General features: G+C 61.5%; 1 gene segment (V, D, J or C); it reads left to right on the forward strand.

The window, feature by feature from the left end:
- Nucleotides 1-1,739: 1,739 nt before the first annotated feature.
- Nucleotides 1,740-12,898, forward strand: LOC117023237 (Ig mu chain C region membrane-bound form-like). The segment is given in 7 exon segments: nt 1,740-1,881; nt 8,921-9,238; nt 9,315-9,653; nt 9,890-10,207; nt 10,306-10,638; nt 12,414-12,529; nt 12,643-12,898. Coding segments are annotated over 6 exon segments (1,365 nt in total).
- Nucleotides 12,899-17,968: the final 5,070 nt, after the last annotated feature.

Consider the following 17,968-nt stretch of genomic DNA (forward strand, 5'->3'; position numbering starts at 1 on the left):
TGGAGTCACACACGTGCACACACAGACAACTCTCTCACCCCCGCCCCCCAGAAGCCTTCAGGGCGCCACCACCCTGTGTCCCCAGCAATGGCCTGTGGTGAGCACACCAGCCCGCTGACACCTGGTCCCTGGGAGCCTGTGCAGCTCTTCCTCCCCAAGGGCCCACACCTGCTGCCCCTTGAGTCCCAGCACCCACCCCCGGGTCTGACAAGGGGCCAGCAGACCTCCCCTCCGCTTCTCCTGGGGCCCCTCAGGGTGGGGGTAGAGCACCCTGTGCAGATGTGAGGGAGGGTCCCCTCCCCACTGCCCTCCTGAGACCCCTCCCTGAGGACCAGCAGCCCCGGGGACCGGGAGGGAGCCTGCCCTGTGGGCTTGGCAGTCTCTGGGGCTGAGGCCCTGAGGACCCCCACGAGGTGAGTGGGAGTTGTCCACCCTGCAGGTCAGCGGTGACATGGGGCCCCAGCAGCCCCCTCCCTCAGCCCCCACCCCACCGCAGGCCTTTTCTGGGGATGTGAGAGGGTCTGCAGGCACGGCCTTGAATGTAGTTATTTCTGAAGACAAGGAAAAGGCACGAGGTGTTTGGGTCCCCCTGTGCTCTGTGGCTGACCTGCCCCCAGTCCTCAGCGGGGCGCTCAGCCCTACCCACCTCTCCCCACTCCAACCCCCGGGGTTTTGGCTGAGCTGGAAACCACAGTGCTAACTGGAACCACGGTGATTGACAACTGTACAAAAACCTGGCCAGTGACCCCAGGGCAGCCGGGGACCGTCCTCCAGGGCTCTCAGTCAGATCCACAAGGGGGTCCCATAGGAACCTGTGACGGGGACCAGTTCCAGGCTGAGGGACGGGGGAGGGGTGGCGTGGGTGGCAGCCTGGTCAGGGGTCGGGAGGGGTGGGCAGGGAGACATGACCTTGTGAGACCAAAGCAAGTCAGGTGTCAGGAAGGATGTCCAAAGCCAGCCTGGGGACTGAGGGCAGGAGGCACCTGGGAGACGGGGCTGGGCTGTGTTCAGGCAGAGGGCAGACTTTCCGGCTCCGGGGCCCCAGGGGACCCTGGCTGCAGGGTTCTGAGGCCTGAGCGCGGTCTGCTCACCGTGCCTATGCGTACTTGGAGCACTGGGGCCAGGGCAGCCTGGTCACCGTGTCCTCAGGTGAGTCTGCCCTCTGCTCCGGTGTCTGACCTGGGGACAGCGGGGCTCAGGTGTGTCGAGCCCGGGGCTGTGTTTGGTCTCAGGTGAGGGACAGGAGCAGGGTGCTTTTTTGTAAGGGAGAAGCAACCAGAAGGGTACTGTGCTACTGGTACTTAGAGCATTGGGGCCAGGGCACCCCGGTCACCGTCTCCCCAGGTGAGTGTCCCCGGCTTCCCCCAAGATCTGTGGCCATGGGCAGGGACACGAGCTGTGTGCTGTGGGCTCGGGCCCAGGCCGGTTCATGTCTGAGGGGGACCAGGGACTGTGTCCTTGTGTGATGCTTTTGATCCCTGGGGCCAGGGCACCCTGGTCACCGTCTCCCCAGGTAAGACGGCTTCCTTTCTGCCTCCCTGTCCTGGGGCTGGGACAGCAATTTCCAGGTTCCCAGGTCTGCGTGGGCCCTTGGACGTCCCCAGGGGCCGCTGCTGAGGTGGTCGGTTCTCTGCTCTGTGGTCGGTTCCCCGCTCTGTGGCCGGCCTTTCTCAGCCTTTCTGGGCCGGGGCCTTTGCTCTGGCCGGTGCGGGTGGGGTGGACTGCGCGTCTGGGTCACGGACACCTGAGGAGACAGGGTTTGCTGTGGTGGCCAGGCAGCAGCCGGGGGGCCTGGGTTTTTGTACACTGCCTAGCGGGGCCCGTGGCAACGTGACTACTTTGACTACTGGGGCCAGGGGACCCTGGTCACCGTCTCCTCAGGTGAGTCCTCACAACCCTTCTCTCCTCTCTTTCTCTGGCAGATTTTGCTGCATTTTGGGGGAAATTAGGGTGTCTGGGTCTCAGGTCTAGAAGGACTGGGGCCAGCCTGGGGGGCTCAGGAAAGGGACTGGGAGGGGACCACGGCTGTCACGGATGAGGACAGGAGATGCAGACCCCCTCCCTTTCTGGGCTCTGCAGCCAGGGGTCTCGGCCACCCTTGGTCCCCTGGGTTCCCTGGTCCCCTCTGCCTTCACCGGGCGCGTTTTGAGGTGGACTGAGATCTTAGCCGGGCACAGTTCTTGCCTGGGGTCCCAGCATAGTTGTCACAATGTGACAACTGGTTTGAATACTGGGGCCAGGGGACCCTGGTCACCGTCTCCTCAGGTGAGTCTCAACCCTCTCCACTCTAACTGTACTTGGGGGGGTTCAGGTGTCAGAGACGGCGAGGCATTTTGGAGATCAGGAAAGGGAGCCGGGGAGAGGGGCCCCATGAGTGGGGCTGGAGACCGACCTCCTGTCCCCAAAGATGGCCGCAGAGTGGGGCCGGTGGCTCTTTTGGTGGTTCTGGATTCCCAGGGCAGCAGGACTCGGCGTCTGGGGTGGACTGAGTTCCAGTCCGGGGTAGTGGTCAGAGCCCAAGCAGCCAGGGGTCTGCTTTCTGAGGGGCCAGGCTGGATGTGGGGTCTCTGGGCAGTCGGCGACGGCCAGCAAAGGGGTCCAGGACCCCCGGGACACCAGTGACTTGGGTGGTCGGCTTTCATGTGCCACCTGGAGATGGGTGATGCCGGGCCGCCCCCTGGTTTTTGTGGGGTGAGGATGGAGTTTGGACCATTGTGATTACTACGCTATGGACTACTGGGGCCAGGGGACCCTGGTCACCGTCTCCTCAGGTAAGAATGGCCCCTCCTGGGCCTTTATTTTCTGCTCCTTTTGTGGGATTTTCTGGGCATCAGTGGCTGTTCCTTGGGATGTGTCCCTGGGGGGCCCCGGCAGGCTGGCTGGGACTCATGGACTCAGAGCCTCTTGATTTATTGATGCTTTTGGGAAATCAGAATAACGCCCCATGTCCCAGACAATCACCGAGCCCCTGGGAGAGGGGCTGCCGGCTTGAGGGCCAGGTTGGGGTGAGAGGCCAGGACCCCACACCCAGGGCCGGTGGGGCTGTGGCGGAGACGTTGGCCGTTGGGGGCCCAGTGTTGGTGAGAAGGGCACCTGGCACTGTTTGTGGAAGATGAGGACAGCACTGAGTGACTTCTGTACTGGCTGGGTTTGGAGGGACGTGTGGCCCTGGTGTCGGTGACAGCAGGTGCAGGGGCCAGCGAGCTCAGCGCCCGGAGGCAGCTTCCAGGAGAAAATGGTGCGTTCCTCTTAGGAGGCGGGCTGGCTGGATGTTGAAGGACAGCATATCTTGAAAGTGGCTCTTGAGAAAAGTAGTGAAGGAAATTGTGACTTTAAAATGTGAGAGATTTTCAAGTATATTTAATTTTTTAATCTTATCTTTTAATTAGAAATCATGTCTTTCTTGAGTTGACAGTGGTGCAAATTTGGCCAAGAAAAGGTGACTCGGGACTGTTGGCCCCAATTCAGGGCTGACTTTTCACAAAAATAAATTAAGTGTATTTTTTAGATTAGCTGAGGGACCCAGAGGAGACGCTGGGGCTGCACACCTGCAGCTGGTGGCAGGAAGTGAGAGTCTATTTTAGGAGCAAGAAAACACGATTAGCAAATTTATGGTCTACGGTTATGAAGAGGTGGTTTCGGGGGCTTTTGCCCAGCTCACAAATCTGAAAGTGTCCCACTGAGCAAAACAACACCTGGGCAAAGGTGCCCACAGAAACCAGAAGGTTCCTTTTTTAACTATTTGGGTTTAACTCTTCAGTTTCAGTTTACCAAGCTCTCATTTATAGTCATTTTCAAAGTCAGGGGTTTAAGAAATTAAAGTCATAGGGACCATTTATCAATGCATTTATGTAACTTTAATTAGTTACACTTGAAATGGTCATTCTTCTCCAAGGGGTCCCAGGCCCCGCACTGCGCTGACAGTAACTTCACAGTTTTTAAAGGCATCGATTTTCTTTTCTTCGTGATGAAGAAACACTTTGATGTTCTGATAAAGTTGCCGTGGTTTCAGTGTTTTTCAAGACCACCTTTCAAGTATTCATTTAAGGACCAGTTTTGGGTGTAATCTGTGTAGTTGTTCAAATTATTTCAGTGAAACATGCTAGTCAGTGGATTAGGAGGGAACCCCGCCAGGTCTCGAGTCGGTCGGCGCAGCTCAGAGGGCTGCGAGGACACCTGACCTGCTGGGCCGCTGAGGGTCTGAGGGGACCGCGTCCCCGCAGTCCCCCTGGCTGGGGACGTGCAGCCGTGGCCTCTGCTGCCGGGCCAGCCCTCTAACCCTGCGCGTAATGGATTTGGAGGACTTGCTCCATAACGAAGACCCCACAGGACTTGCAAGTGAAGCGCTGAAGTGGTAAGAGATACGGCCCCTGCTGCCTAAGATGCTGCGCGGGCACTTTGTGGATGTTTCTGCTTCCACTTGAAGGGGACTCGCGGGTGACTGAATGCCCAGCGAAGGCAAAGGGGCTGGTTTATGTGAGTCCCTCGAGTGGCCGTTGTCTGGCTCAGTCCCATGTCACTTTCCCGAAGGAGCATTGGGAGCCCGGGTGCCCAGCTCCTGGTTAGACGGCTTGTGACGTTGGGCTCAGGCGGCCACACTTGGTTCTCCTCGTAAATGTGGCTTTGGCTCCAGGTGGTTGTCATGCGTTGGACGTAGCCCGCGCTTCTAAAGAGCTTTGTGCCAAAGAGCAGACTTCTAAGTGGCGACTGCAGACACATACACTTTCTGGCTGTTTCTAGTGATGACTTTTCTCTTGAGGGAAGGCAGTTCGAGTCAGAGGCTGACGGTAGACTCGGGGAGGAACATGGGTGAGGCCGTGTGCCCGGGAAGGGGAGGGAGGCACCGCGGGAGGACCCCCGACCTCTCCTGAGCCAGCATGTACTTGTCCTTAGGCAAACACCCCAATTCTTGCAAGAGGTTTTAATGATTTAAAGTTTCCTGGAAGTGTTGTGACCAGCTAGCTGAAGGATGGTAATGATTAATGCTGCTTGGGAGCCAAGAGCTGTCTGGGGCTGGGGCTAGGGCTGGGGCTGGGGCCTGGGATTGGGGTGTCCAGTGGGGAAAGGAAGGAGAGGGCCCGGCAAGGGACTGAGCCTGGGCCGAGCCCAGCTGTGAGGCATTCCTGGGTAACATGGCTTCAGCTGAATTGAGCAGGTCTCTTGCTCTGACCCCTCTTGACCAGAACTACTGGGCTTTCCGGGATGTACTGGGCTATCCAAAGCAGGACTAAGCTGAACTAGATGAAACCAGTTTGAAATGGGCTGAGCTGGGTGAGCTGAGCTGAGCTGGGTGAGCTGAGCTGAGCTGAGCTGGGTGAGCTGGGCTGAGCTGAGCTGAGCCGGGTGAGCTGAGCTGAGCCGGGTGAGCTGGGCTGAGCTGAGCTGAGCTGGGTGAGCTGAGCTGAGCTGGGCTGGGTGAGCTGAGCTGAGCTGGGTGAGCTGAGCTGAGCTGAGCTGGGTGAGCTGAGCTGGGTGAGCTGAGCCGGGTGAGCTGGGCTGAGCTGAGCTGAGCTGGGTGAGCTGAGCTGAACTGAGCTGGGTGAGCTGTGCTGGGTGAGCTGGGCTGGGCTGGGCTGGGTGGGCTGAGCTGGGTGAGCTGAGCTGGGTGAGCTGAGCTGGGCTGAGCTGGGCTGGGCTGGGCTGGGCTGGGTGGGCTGAGCTGGGTGAGCTGAGCTGAGCTGAGCTGGGTGAGCTGAGCTGAGCTGTGCTGTGCTGAGCTGAGCTGTGCTGAGCTGAGCTGAGCTGAGCTGAGCTGTGCTGTGCTGTGCTGAGCTGAGCTGTGCTGTGCTGTGCTGAGCTGAGCTGAGCCGTGCTGTGCTGTGCTGTGCTGAGCTGAGCTGAGCTGTGCTGAGCTGAGCTGAGCTGAGCTGTGCTGAGCTGAGCTGAGCTGGGTGAGCTGAGCTGAGCTGAGCTGGGTGAGCTGAGCTGGGTGAGCTGAGCCGGGTGAGCTGGGCTGAGCTGAGCTGAGCTGGGTGAGCTGAGCTGAACTGAGCTGGGTGAGCTGTGCTGGGTGAGCTGGGCTGGGCTGGGCTGGGTGGGCTGAGCTGGGTGAGCTGAGCTGGGTGAGCTGAGCTGGGCTGAGCTGGGCTGGGCTGGGCTGGGTGGGCTGAGCTGGGTGAGCTGAGCTGAGCTGAGCTGGGTGAGCTGAGCTGAGCTGAGCTGGGTGAGCTGAGCTGAGCTGGGTGAGCTGAGCTGAGCTGAGCTGGGTGAGCTGAGCTGAGAGCTGGGCTGGGTGAGCTGAGCTGAGCTGGGTGAGCTGAGCTGAGCTGAGCTGGGTGAGCTGAGCTGAGAGCTGAGCTGGGTGAGCTGAGCTGAGCTGAGCTGGGTGAGCTGAGCTGAGCTGAGCTGGGTGAGCTGAGCTGAGCTGGGTGAGCTGAGCTGAGCTGAGCTGGGTGAGCTGAGCTGAGAGCTGAGCTGGGTGAGCTGAGCTGAACTGAGCTGGGTGAGCTGTGCTGGGTGAGCTAAGCTGAGCTGAGCTGAGCTGGGTGAGCTGAGCTGGGCTGGGTGAGCTGGGCTGGAGGACCCCCACGGTCCTCCAGCTGGGCTGGATGAGCTGAGCTGAGCTGGGCTGGGCTGGGTGGGCTGAGCTGGGTGAGCTGAACTGGGCTGGGTGGGCTGAGCTGGGTGAGCTGAGCTGAGCTGGGCTGGGCTGGGCTGGGTGGGCTGAGCTGGGTGAGCTGAGCTGAGCTGAGCTGAGCTGGGTGAGCTGAGCTGAGCTGAGCTGGGTGAGCTGGACTGAGCTGAGCTGAGCTGAGCTGGGTGAGCTGAGCTGAGCTGAGCTGAGCTGAGCTGTGCTGTGCTGAGCTGAGCTGAGCTGAGCTGTGCTGAGCTGGGTGAGCTGAGCTGAGCTGAGCTGGGTGAGCTGAGCTGAGCTGGGCTGGGTGAGCTGAGCTGGGCTGGGTGAGCTGGGCTGGGCTGGGCTGGGTGGGCTGAGCTGGGTGAGCTGAGCTGACCTGAGCTGGATGAGCTGGACTGAGCTGAGCTGAGCTGAGCTGGGTGAGCTGAGCTGAGCTGAGCCGAGCTGAGTTGAGCTGGGTGAGCTGGGCTGGGTGGGCTGAGCTGGGTGAGCTGAGCTGAGCTGAGCTGAGCTGAGTTGAGCTGGGTGAGCTGGGCTGGGCTGTGCTGAGCTGAGCTGAGCTGAGCTGAGCTGTGCTGTGCTGAGCTGAGCTGAGCTGAGCTGAGCTGTGCTGTGCTGAGCTGAGCTGAGCTGAGCTGAGCTGTGCTGTGCTGAGCTGAGCTGAGCTGAGCTGAGCCGTGCTGTGCTGAGCTGAGCTGAGCCGAGCTGAGTTGAGCTGGGTGAGCTGGGCTGGGTGGGCTGAGCTGGGTGAGCTGAGCTGAGATGGGTGAGGTGAGCTGAGCTGAGCTGGGTGAGCTGAGCTGAGCTGAGCTGGGTGAGCTGGGGTGAGCTGGGCTGAGCTGAGCTGAGCCGGGTGAGCTGGGCTGAGCCGGGTGAGCTGGGCTGAGCCGGGTGAGCTGGGCTGAGCTGAGCTGAGCTGAGCTGAGCTGGGTGAGCTGAGCTGAGCTGGGCTGGGTGAGCTGGGCTGGGCTGGGCTGGGTGAGCTGAGCTGGGCTGGGTGAGCTGGGCTGGGTGAGCTGAGCTGGGCTGAGCTGGGTGAGCTGAGCTGGGTGAGCTGAGCTGAGCTGAGCTGGGCTGGGTGAGCTGGGCTGGGCTGGGCTGGGTGAGCTGAGCTGGGCTGGGTGAGCTGGGCTGGGCTGAGCTGGGCTGGGTGAGCTGAGCTGGGCTGGGTGAGCTGGGCTGGGCTGGGCTGTGCTGAGCTGAGCTGAGCTGTGCTGAGCTGAGCTGAGCTGAGCTGTGCTGTGCTGAGCTGAGCTGAGCTGAGCTGAGCTGTGCTGTGCTGAGCTGAGCTGAGCTGAGCTGAGCTGAGCTGAGCTGGGCAAGCTGAGCTGAGCCGGGTGAGCTAGGCCGAGCTGAGTTGAGCTGGGTGAGCTGGGCTGGGTGGGCTGAGCTGGGTGAGCTGAGCTGAGCTGAGCTGGGTGAGCTGAGCTGAGCCGGGTGAGCTGAGCTGAGCCGGGTGAGCTGGGCTGAGCTGAGCTGAGCTGAGCTGAGCTGGGTGAGCTGAGCTGAGCTGGGTGAGCTGAGCTGAGCTGGGCTGGGTGAGCTGAGCTGGGTGAGCTGGGCTGGGCTGGACTGGGCTGGACTGAACTGGCAAGAGCTAAGATGGACTGAGGTGGGCTGCGTGTCTAAGCTGGGTTAACCACAGTGGGCTGAGCTGCTTGTCTCAGGTGACTCTGATGATCACTTTCGGCTGGATTCACCTGGCTGGGCCATGTGGGGCTCGTTGGGCTAAGCTGGCCATGCAGGACTGTGCTGGTCAACAAAGAGCTGACCTCAGTGACCTGGCTGTGCTCAGTGAGCTGAGTCTGTATCTGCCCCTCCCATCACACACACACCCTCCCTTGGACCCAGAAACACAGTGCTGGGTGGGCTCCAGTGTGGTTGAGCCCGGGGCAGTGAAGGCTGGGCCGAGGGGCTCCTGTCCCCGCTGGCAGCTGCCTGGAGCTGTCACTGTGGTGGGGCTGAGCGTTACAGGGAAGGCAGAGCTGGCCCGAGCGTGGGCCTGGGCCATCCTGAGCTGGGAGCTGGGCACAAGTGCCCCTGGATGCAGAGACAGCAGTGCTGGGGAGGGAGGTCTGCTCCAACAGGAAGCAACCCCTGTCTCCCTATTGAGAGCTGGGCTCCTGCAGCAGCACCGCCAACACCCCCTGCAGCTTTGTACCAGGACCCTGGCCTCAGCACAACAGCCTGCCATGCTGTTGACCCGTTTGGCCAGGACCTGGAGGGGCAGTTGGGGGGTGATGGGGGGGTCGAGAGAGCCCACAGAGCTGGCCTGACCCCTGACGGACAGAGCATGGGAAGACAGCTCCTCACCCCTTCTGTTTGTCCCCTCTCGGTCCTCAGCGAGCGCATCGGCCCCAGACCTCTTCCCTCTCGTGTCCTGTGAGAGCTACCCGTCCGAGGCGAACTTCATGGCCGTGGGCTGCCTGGCCCACAATTTCCTGCCCGACAACGTCAAATTCTCCTGGGACTACCAGAACACCAGCAAGATCTCCACCCAGGCCATCAAAAGTTTCCCATCAGTCCTGAGAGAGGGCAAGTATGTGGCCACCTCTCAGGTGTTCCTGCCATCCGCCGAGGTCCTCGAGGGCACGGATCAGTACGTGATGTGCAATGTCAAGCACGACAACATCAACAGGAATGTGAAAGTACCCATCCCAGGTGAGGCAGGGCCCAGCCCTCAGCCCGGCGGGCGGGGGCGGGGCAGGCCCGGCTGATGTGTGTCCTCTCACTGCAGTGACGGAATATGTGTCCCCCCATGTGAGCATCTTCGTCCCGTCCCGCGACTCCTTCTCCAGCAACAGCCCACGCACATCCAAGCTCATCTGCCAGGCCACCGGCTTCAGCCCCAGGCAGATCTCCGTGTCCTGGTTCCAGGACGGAAAGAAGGTGGAGTCTGGCGTCACCACAGACAAGGTGGAGGCCGAGGCCAAAGGGCCCGGACCCCTGACATTCAAGGTCACCAGCAGTCTGACCATCACCGAAAGCAACTGGCTTAGCCAGAACATGTTCACTTGCCACGTGGAGCACAACGACCTGAGCTTCGAGAAGAACGTGTCCTCCACATGCAGCTCCAGTGAGTGCTCCTGCCCCCCCTGGACCCTCGGGCGGGGACCCCCAGTGCAGAGGTATCCACTCAGGGCCAGCTGCTCCCCAAGCCTTAGCTTCCCGGAGAGGCCGAGGGCAGCTGGGGGCTACCTGTCAGGAGCGGGCCTGGCACCCCCTCCAGCAAGACCCCGGGCTCAGCAAAGTGGATGGTGTTGCCTGGTTTCAGGTCCCCTGGGTCACTCAAACCCACTCTCCTGCCTCCAGGTACCTCCAGTGGCATCACTGTCTTCACCATCCCCCCGTCCTTCTCTGACATCTTCCTGACCAAGATGGCCAAGCTGTCCTGCCTGGTCACAAACCTGGCCACCTACGACAGCCTGACCATCTCCTGGACCCGCCAGAATGGTGAGGTTCTGAAAACCCACGTCAGCATTACCGAGAGCCACCCCAACGCCACCTTCAGTGCCACCGGAGACACCACCGTGTGCGTGGAGGACTGGGACTCGGGTGACACGTTCACCTGCACAGTGACCCACACGGACCTGCCCTCACCACTGAAGGACACCATCTCCAAGCCCAAAGGTGGGCCCTGCCCGGCCTCGGGGTCTGGGGATGCCCAGGGCGGGCCCAGCAGGGCCTGTGCCCCTGTCCCGGGCTCACCGCTGTCTGTCCTCCCACAGATGTCGTCAAGCACATGCCCTCCGTGTACGTGATGCCACCAACCCGGGAGCAGCTGAGCCTGCGGGAGTCGGCCTCCATCACCTGCCTGGTGAAGGGATTCTCACCCCCTGATGTGTTGGTGCAATGGATGCAGCGGGGGCAGCCTTTGTCCCCTGACACGTACGTCACCAGCGCCCCGATGCCCGAGCCCCAGACCCCGGACTCCTACTTCGTCCACAGCATCCTGACCGTGAGTGAGGAGAACTGGAGCGCTGGGGAGCCCTACACCTGCGTCGTGGTCCATGAGGCCCTGCCCCACACGGTGACCGAGAGGACCGTGGACAAGTCCACCGGTAAACCCACCCTGTACAACGTGTCCCTGGTCATGTCTGACACAGCCAGCACCTGCCCCTGACCACCGGGCCGCCCCTCCAGGGTGCTGCCCAGAGCCTCTGGCTGACCTGTCACTGTGCTTGCTCACGTGCAAACTGACCGTGTCCTCGGGGTGAGATGTTGCATTCTATAAAAACTAGAAATAAAAAGATCCGTTCAAAAGATGCTGGTCCTGACTGAGCAATGCTCTTGCCTGCTGGGGCCACGGCTGTGCTGCCCCCCCCCCCCCGCAGACGACCCCCAGCCCCCCCCCGCGGGCAGCCTCTGGCCCTCGCAGAGTCCTCACAGCACACAGCACCCATGCTCACCGCTCCTCCAGCTGCTGCCACAGCCACACAGGCACACGGGTGTGCTGCACACATGACACAGACATGTACACACATGGACACAGGGACACAGGCACACATGCGATGGACATGGGAACACAGACACACGTGCACATGCACAAACATGCACACCTGACACGTGCACATGGAAACACAGATGCATGCTCACAAATGTGCATGTGCACACACATGCACACATGTGCACACACATGCATACACGTGCACACGGACACATGCACACGCATGGACATGGACACATGCAGGCACACCCATGGGCACACACATGCACTGGGACGCCAGCCCTTGCACACCCTGTCACTCAGCACCTCTTGGGGCCTCGCGCCTGCTTACTGCCCAGGCACTGCTTGTTCTGTCAGCTTGGGGTGCAGCCATGGGCCCAGCCTGCACTCTGACCAGGCCACCAGCCTAGCCCAGGGCAAAGGGCTCTGAGGGCCAAACCCAGCCCTTGTCCAAGCCCTGATGGAAGCAGGCCCCAGCACCCACCTGTGAGCAGAAAGAGCTGGAGCCCGGCCTGGAGGCAGGGAGTTGCCCCTGCACACAGCCAGCCCTGGAGAAGGCGGGAAAGGGGACGGCCTGCAGTAGGGAGAGGGCCGGGCCTGAGTGGGGGCTCCACTCTCGGTACTGCCCCTTTGGCCCCTCCTAGACACCCCACACTCCTGGCCCTTGGGGGGTCTGAGTTCCAGACACACTCAAGGGCACCTCTGTGCAGGGGCTGCAGATCCCAGCGAATGGGTCAGCCTGTCCAGGCCACATCACTCTCCCTGGGGCCTCAGGTGTGGGTCTGACCCCTCAGTGCCTGAGCCATGAGTCCCAGTGGGGCAGACGAGCCAGCCAGGGCCCCACATGGCCCCTCACACGTTCCTACCATTCCCAGAAGGAGAAAGAAAGTGAAAGTCCCACTGAGGAAGCAAGGTGGGGGTCCCAGACATCTGCCAGCTCCAGCCACAGGTGACAAGAGGCCAATCCCAGCCTGTGAGCCCCAAGTGGCCCTGGCTGAACGTCCTCTAGAAGAGTCCAGGACTCTGGGACCACTTCTCTCGGGTCCCCACCTCCCACCCCAGGCCAGGCCTCTACCACCCCTATCTCTGCGCTGCTGTCATGCTCTCTGCACCCCAGGGCTGCTAGGACAGGGACAGGGTCCCCCGGCTCAGCCTTGACCCTGCTTGCTTCTGCCCGGCTGTCGGGGGTGCAGCTCGTGCCTGGCTGAGACCCTTCCAGACCGAGCCCAGGCACTCCCACCCCCACGTCACAGTCTACGCACTCTGCTGCCCCTCCCCACCCAGCCCTCCTGGTGGGCAGCACAGCCAGGGCCCGTGGGCTGGGAACGTGGGTGGCCTGGGGGCCCTGCTGGTGTGTGGGAACTGAGCCCTGTGCTGTGTCCCCTGCAGAGGGGGAGGTGAGCGCCGAGGAGGAGGGCTTCGAAAACCTGAATACCATGGCCTCCACCTTCATCGTGCTCTTCCTCCTCAGTCTCTTCTACAGCACGACGGTCACCCTGTTCAAGGTAGACTGGCGGGCGGTGGGAGGGCAGAGCGCGTGGCACAGGCCTGGGTGCCTCCACCCCCACCTCCGTTCCCAGCCAGGAAGAGCGGCTCATGTTGTCTCTGTTGCCTGCAGGTGAAGTGACCCACCGAGACGAACGTGGATACCAAGGAGATGGAACCAAGAGGGGCGCCTGCCGCCTTGAGCCCGGGGCCCTGGCATGCATGGCGGGTCCACTTGTCCTCAAACCTCCCCGTGCTGCCCTGCGGCTTCCGCTCTAAGAAGCAGGCTTCTGTGCACACGGCCCGCAGCCATGGACTCTGCCCCACACCGCCTTGCAACGTTCACGCTTGTCACCCTGAAATAAACATGTATATTTTATTTTGCGAAACTGCTTCTTCGAGGTTTTTTCCCCTAAACCACACTCCTTATGTGTTGTGCAGGCATCTTGACAGGTGAGCCTGACTCAGAAGGGCACATGGGAGAGGGAGGTCCGGTCTGCACAGGCCTGGGGATGTGAGGGAGGGGCCCAGGTCTGGGCTGGTCCAGCCTCACGAAGGAAGACGGCCGAACAGAAGGGGTTCCAGGTCTGCTCTCCCAACACGACCTGAGTCAGAAACCAGGCTGGGGCCCCTGCGTGCTGTCATCAGGGCCTGTGCCCAGGTCACCGTCACACGTGTTGTCGCTGGGCCCAGGTCACCGTCACACGTGTTGTCGCTGGGCCCAGGTCACTGTCACATGCATTGTCACTCTCCATTGCCATCCTGGCAAGCGTGGCCACTTTGCAGTCTTGTCCTAACCCTGGCAGTGTGTGTGTGGTGTCTCACTGAGGTCCAGGGAGAGTGCTGCGTGGTGTGTGCCTGCTGTGATGGCGCCCAGCACAGTTACACGTCATGTGCAAGAGGGAGCCACTCAGGAAAGTGCTTGACAGATGGCGAGGCAGGAGCACAGGGGCACATCCATTTGTGTCACGAAAAGAGCAGGCAGCTGGGCCCAGGCACAATGGCGGGGAGCTTGGTGCCAGCAGGCAGGAGCCATGCAAAAGGGACTTGGGGGTATGTGTCAGGGGCTCACTCAGCCAGGGGCAGACAGACGGGGCTGGCCCTTGTGCCACAGAGAAGTCTAGCCTAGCTGTGCCAGCAAGGGTCTGGGCAGAGGCAGAGAGCACCCAGCAGAGCCCAGTGTCCTGAGGACGTGCCCGAGGGCGGGGGTCTGGCATGGAACCTGTTGAAGTCTGGTCCTGTGAGCAGACTCCCAGGGGGAGCTGCCTAGAGCTCACAGGACCAGCCGTAATGGGGTGTCCGGGCCTGAGCATTGGCCTGGCCCTGAAGCGGTGATTATCCAAGTCAGAATGGAAAAGGACACAGGTCCTAAGGGGAATTGCCCCCCGTGGGCTCCAAGTGGGCCGCTTCCAGGCACCAACTTCACTCCGGGGAAGCAGATCCCATCCTGGGCCCAGTGCCTCAGGCTGGAGGGCGGGGAGTACTCAGGGAGGGGCCCCACACAGCGCCAGGCACATCCAGTAAGGCTGGGACTCTTACGCCGGCATGGGGCTGGTGGCTTGTGACAACTGATACTGGGAGGGCTGTCATAACAGAGAAGCACAGACTGGGCGACTTAAACGACAGGAGCGTGTGATCACACCTGGTGCGGACAGGCTGGTCCCTCTGCGGCTGCCAGAGGCTCCCCTCCCTGCAACTGCTGGCCCTGGGGTTCCTTCGTTGCTGTCCGCCTCCGTCTTCACGTGGCCTCACCCTGTGTGTGTGTCTGTCTGTCCCCAAATGCCCCTTTTCATAAGTTCACAGTCATTGGGTTAGGAGCCCTGCCCAACGCAGTGGGACGTCACCTTAACTTACTAATCACATCTCAGTGATCCTAACGCAAGCAAGGTCACCTGTGCTACTAGGGGGATAGGCCTTCCATATGTAAACGGGGGGGACACAACTCAAGCCATGGCAGTCCACCCTCTGGCCCCCCCAAATTCAGGTCCTTCTCACATGTAAAACGCACCGGCCCAACATCCCCACAGGGGCTCACCTCCGCCAGCATCAAGTCCACTTCCACAACCTCATCTAAAGAGCCCCCGAATCAGGCACAGGCGAGACATGGGTGTGACCGATCCCGGGACTGAATCCTCTGAAGCTGTGGCCTGTGAAACCAGACACAGGGACTGCCTCCCAAATGGGGCAGCAGTAGGAAGGTGGAGGGGTGGGCGGGGGACCAGTGGGGACACCGCGGGGGGCAGGTGGTGAGCGGGTGGTGGGCGGGCAGTGGGGCGGCGACGTAGAGGAGCACATGGGCCCCGAGCAAGTTCAAAGCCCACTAGATTTTGAGGCTCCAGAAGAGTCCCCTTTGGCTCTGTCCTTGAGGCCAGGAGTGGCAGCCCCGTTTCCCGAGCCCAAGGCCGGAGTGCTCTGCCATGGTGGCACTGGCTGCCCCTCTGGTCACAGATGCCACGGCCCTGTCCTTACAGTCAGTCTCTGCCCACGTAATCCTGTTTGTCTTCAGTCCAGGCAGGCAGGTTTCTGCTCCTGTGGGATCCTCAGGAAGCTTGTTGGCCTCCCACGCGATTCATGGGGTCCAGGCCATCAGATGACAGGGTCAGCCACCTCTCGATTGCATCCGACAGTCACATGCATGAGCCCTCAGCAGAAGAAGGTGCAGCCACACCCTCGGCCCTGTTTCGGGAATTCACTGTCCGGACAGGCTCTTCAGGTCCTGGTCCCTCCTCGCTGGCCTCGGAATTCCTCCTCCACCTTACCACTGTCCTCCCACCTTCGACTACAAGCAGCAAGGAGAGGCCCGGCCGCACCTCCACACCTTGCCCCCAGTGCTGCTCTGCACAAAACAGGAGGACATAGTTCTGCCACGTCCATGGTCACCACTTTGTAACAGGGCCTCCTGTCCTCCCGTCCCCAGTGCCAAGCTGCCCGTCCCTGCCTGAGGCCCCCCCACAGGCACCTGGACACTCGTACTCCATGTTTTCTCAGGTGTGGCTCCTCTCCATCCTGAGCCCTCACCGGGATCACCTTTGACGTCCACGTTCCTACTGACACTTCGAGACAATTTGGCCTTTTCTAACGTGCACCTCAAAACTCTTCCAGCCTCTGTGGTCACCCTGCTCTAAAGCCACGCCCACACTTCTGGTATTTGTCACATCATACCTCACTTCTGGTTCCCAAACCTGCATTCATTTCCTATGGGCAGCTGTAACAGCAAAAGCCTTATGGCCTCAGTCTGCAGGCTGGGAGTCCAAGGTCAGGGGTCGCAGGGTCAGTGCCCTGAGGCTGTGAGGGACCGGCCAGGGCCTCCCACCCCCGCTCCTGGTGGCGGCGGTCCGTCATGGCCATCCACACCTTCCTCCGCACGTGTCTCTCCCCGCATGTGTCTGTGTCCAAAGCCCCTTCTGTGAGGACACAGTCCTATGGGATTTGGAGTGCACCTCACTCCAGGAGGACCTCGTTCCCTTACTAATTATATCTGCTGTCACCCCATCTCCAAACCAGGTCATGTTCTGAGGTCGTGGGGGTTAGGACTCAGCAGACGGGTTTTGGGGGACACAACTCAACCTACAACACCCCATCCTGGCATCTTTCCAACAGTGCCGGGGGGGCAGGGCTGCAGGACTGATGCCCAGGGCGGCGGGGCTGAGTTCAGGGGTGACAGGGAGAGGGTCAGGGCAGCTCTGTGCTGGTGGGGGCTTTGAAGCTGGGCCAGGACATGCAGGGACACAATCCTGCAGAGGAAGCCCAGGAAGAGATGGGGATAGGCTGGCCAGGTGCTCCGGAGAGCAGGGTGTGGACTCTGCCCCCAGGGGACCAGCAGAGAGGGGACAGCGCCACCACCCAGCCAGCCGGCCTCCATGCCAGCTGAATCGCAGGGACATTTGGCCTTGTCTAAGCAGTGACAGGCAGTATGGTGGCTGGTGGACATGGACAGAGGCAGGGGCCAGGAGAAAAGGTGCCCCAGAGACTAAGATGGAGCAGTGCCCTCAGGGACCCAGGCATGGACCCTGTGTTGGCCGGGCCGCCTTGGCCTCCCAGGTCCCCAGACAGAGGACAGGAAGCTGAGAGCCAACCCGTTAAGGAGCTGCCATGCTGGAACCTGGAGCCCCAGGGCCAGCGTTGTGAGTGACGGCCCTACAAGGGCCAGGCCCGGAGCACTGCAGGGTGTCACCTGCCTGGATGTTAGCAGATGGAATCGTCCTCTTCACACCACCCAGGACAGTGCTGAATGCCTCCTGTGCCTCCTGTGAGGCCAAAGCCACTCATGAGCTGGTCCCCAAGCAACAGAGCCCCTGGGAGCAGGAGTCAGGGAGAGGAGGGTCCCATCCTGTTTGTCAGGGAACCACACGAAAGTCCAGTCACGCTGTGCCTCCCCTGCAGGGCAGCTGAGGGCACCGTCCCGGCGCCTCACCCAGGACACGCCCTGAATGGGGGTGTCCCCTGCTCCCCTCAGGGGTTCCCAGGACAGGTGAGAACAGATGTATAGAACAGGGGGACTGGGATCCCAGGGACTGGACAGAGAGCTGTCAGGGCTGCTGGAGGGCTGACGTGTTCCCCTCTAGGGGTTCTGGGCAACACCAGCCACAGTGCTGACAGCCCTGTGGTGGGAACAGCCCTGTCCTGCCACACTCCCCCGGCCCCCAGGACTGGGTCACTCCCCCCGCCCCCACCATCCTGTGCCCTCAGGAACCTCCAGCCTGAGAATCCCCCATGTTGTCATCTTCCACTTGTGGACGAGCTCCCCATGGTCAAATCGGTTCCTTTGGGCCCCTGTCTCAGGGTGCAGGGGAAGGCCCCCTCCTGCTGTCCTTCCGGCCACTCCCACCTCTTCCCAGCCACCTTGCAGCCCTTCCCTCCTGGGTTCTCTGAACTCGGCTGCCCACTGCCCCTCTGATCTCAGCATCTCAGGAAGCTCCCCCTCAGTGAACCCTGGGGCCCCTCTCAGAGGACCCCATCCTAGCCCCTTCACTGCCACAGACCCAGGTGAGGAGCCCCATTTCAGCATACCCCCACCTTCCTCCCGGCCCTCAGGCTGCCTCCTTCAGGCAGCCCTCCATGACGTCTCCTGTGAGTCTTCAGGGCACCCCTGGTCAGGAGGGGGGGCCTGAACCACCGGCACCGAGCTCCTACTGAGTGCCAGGCCCTGTGCTGGGCACCACCCCATCCATCCGTGTGCTGGGGACCCCCGCAGGTCACACTGAAAGGCGCACAGTGGACGAGGAGGGCCCACAGCCCAGCACCAGGTCACCTGCCCTGGGGGCCTCCCTGAGATGTGAGCTCGTTGTGGACACTCGTGGGGACTTGCTGCCAAAGCAGCCAGGAGTGTGAAACTTGGTGGCCTGGCCCTTCCAGAACCACAAGGGGCCACGGGGGTGGGCCCAGGGCTCATGGGTGCAGGGGTCCCTCCCCAGCTGCCCCCATCTGCCACTTCGGGAGGAGGGTCCTCCCTGCTCTGA

Source organism: Rhinolophus ferrumequinum, chromosome 6 (genome assembly GCF_004115265.2).
Source record: "Rhinolophus ferrumequinum isolate MPI-CBG mRhiFer1 chromosome 6, mRhiFer1_v1.p, whole genome shotgun sequence".
Lineage (NCBI taxonomy): Eukaryota > Metazoa > Chordata > Mammalia > Chiroptera > Rhinolophidae > Rhinolophus > Rhinolophus ferrumequinum.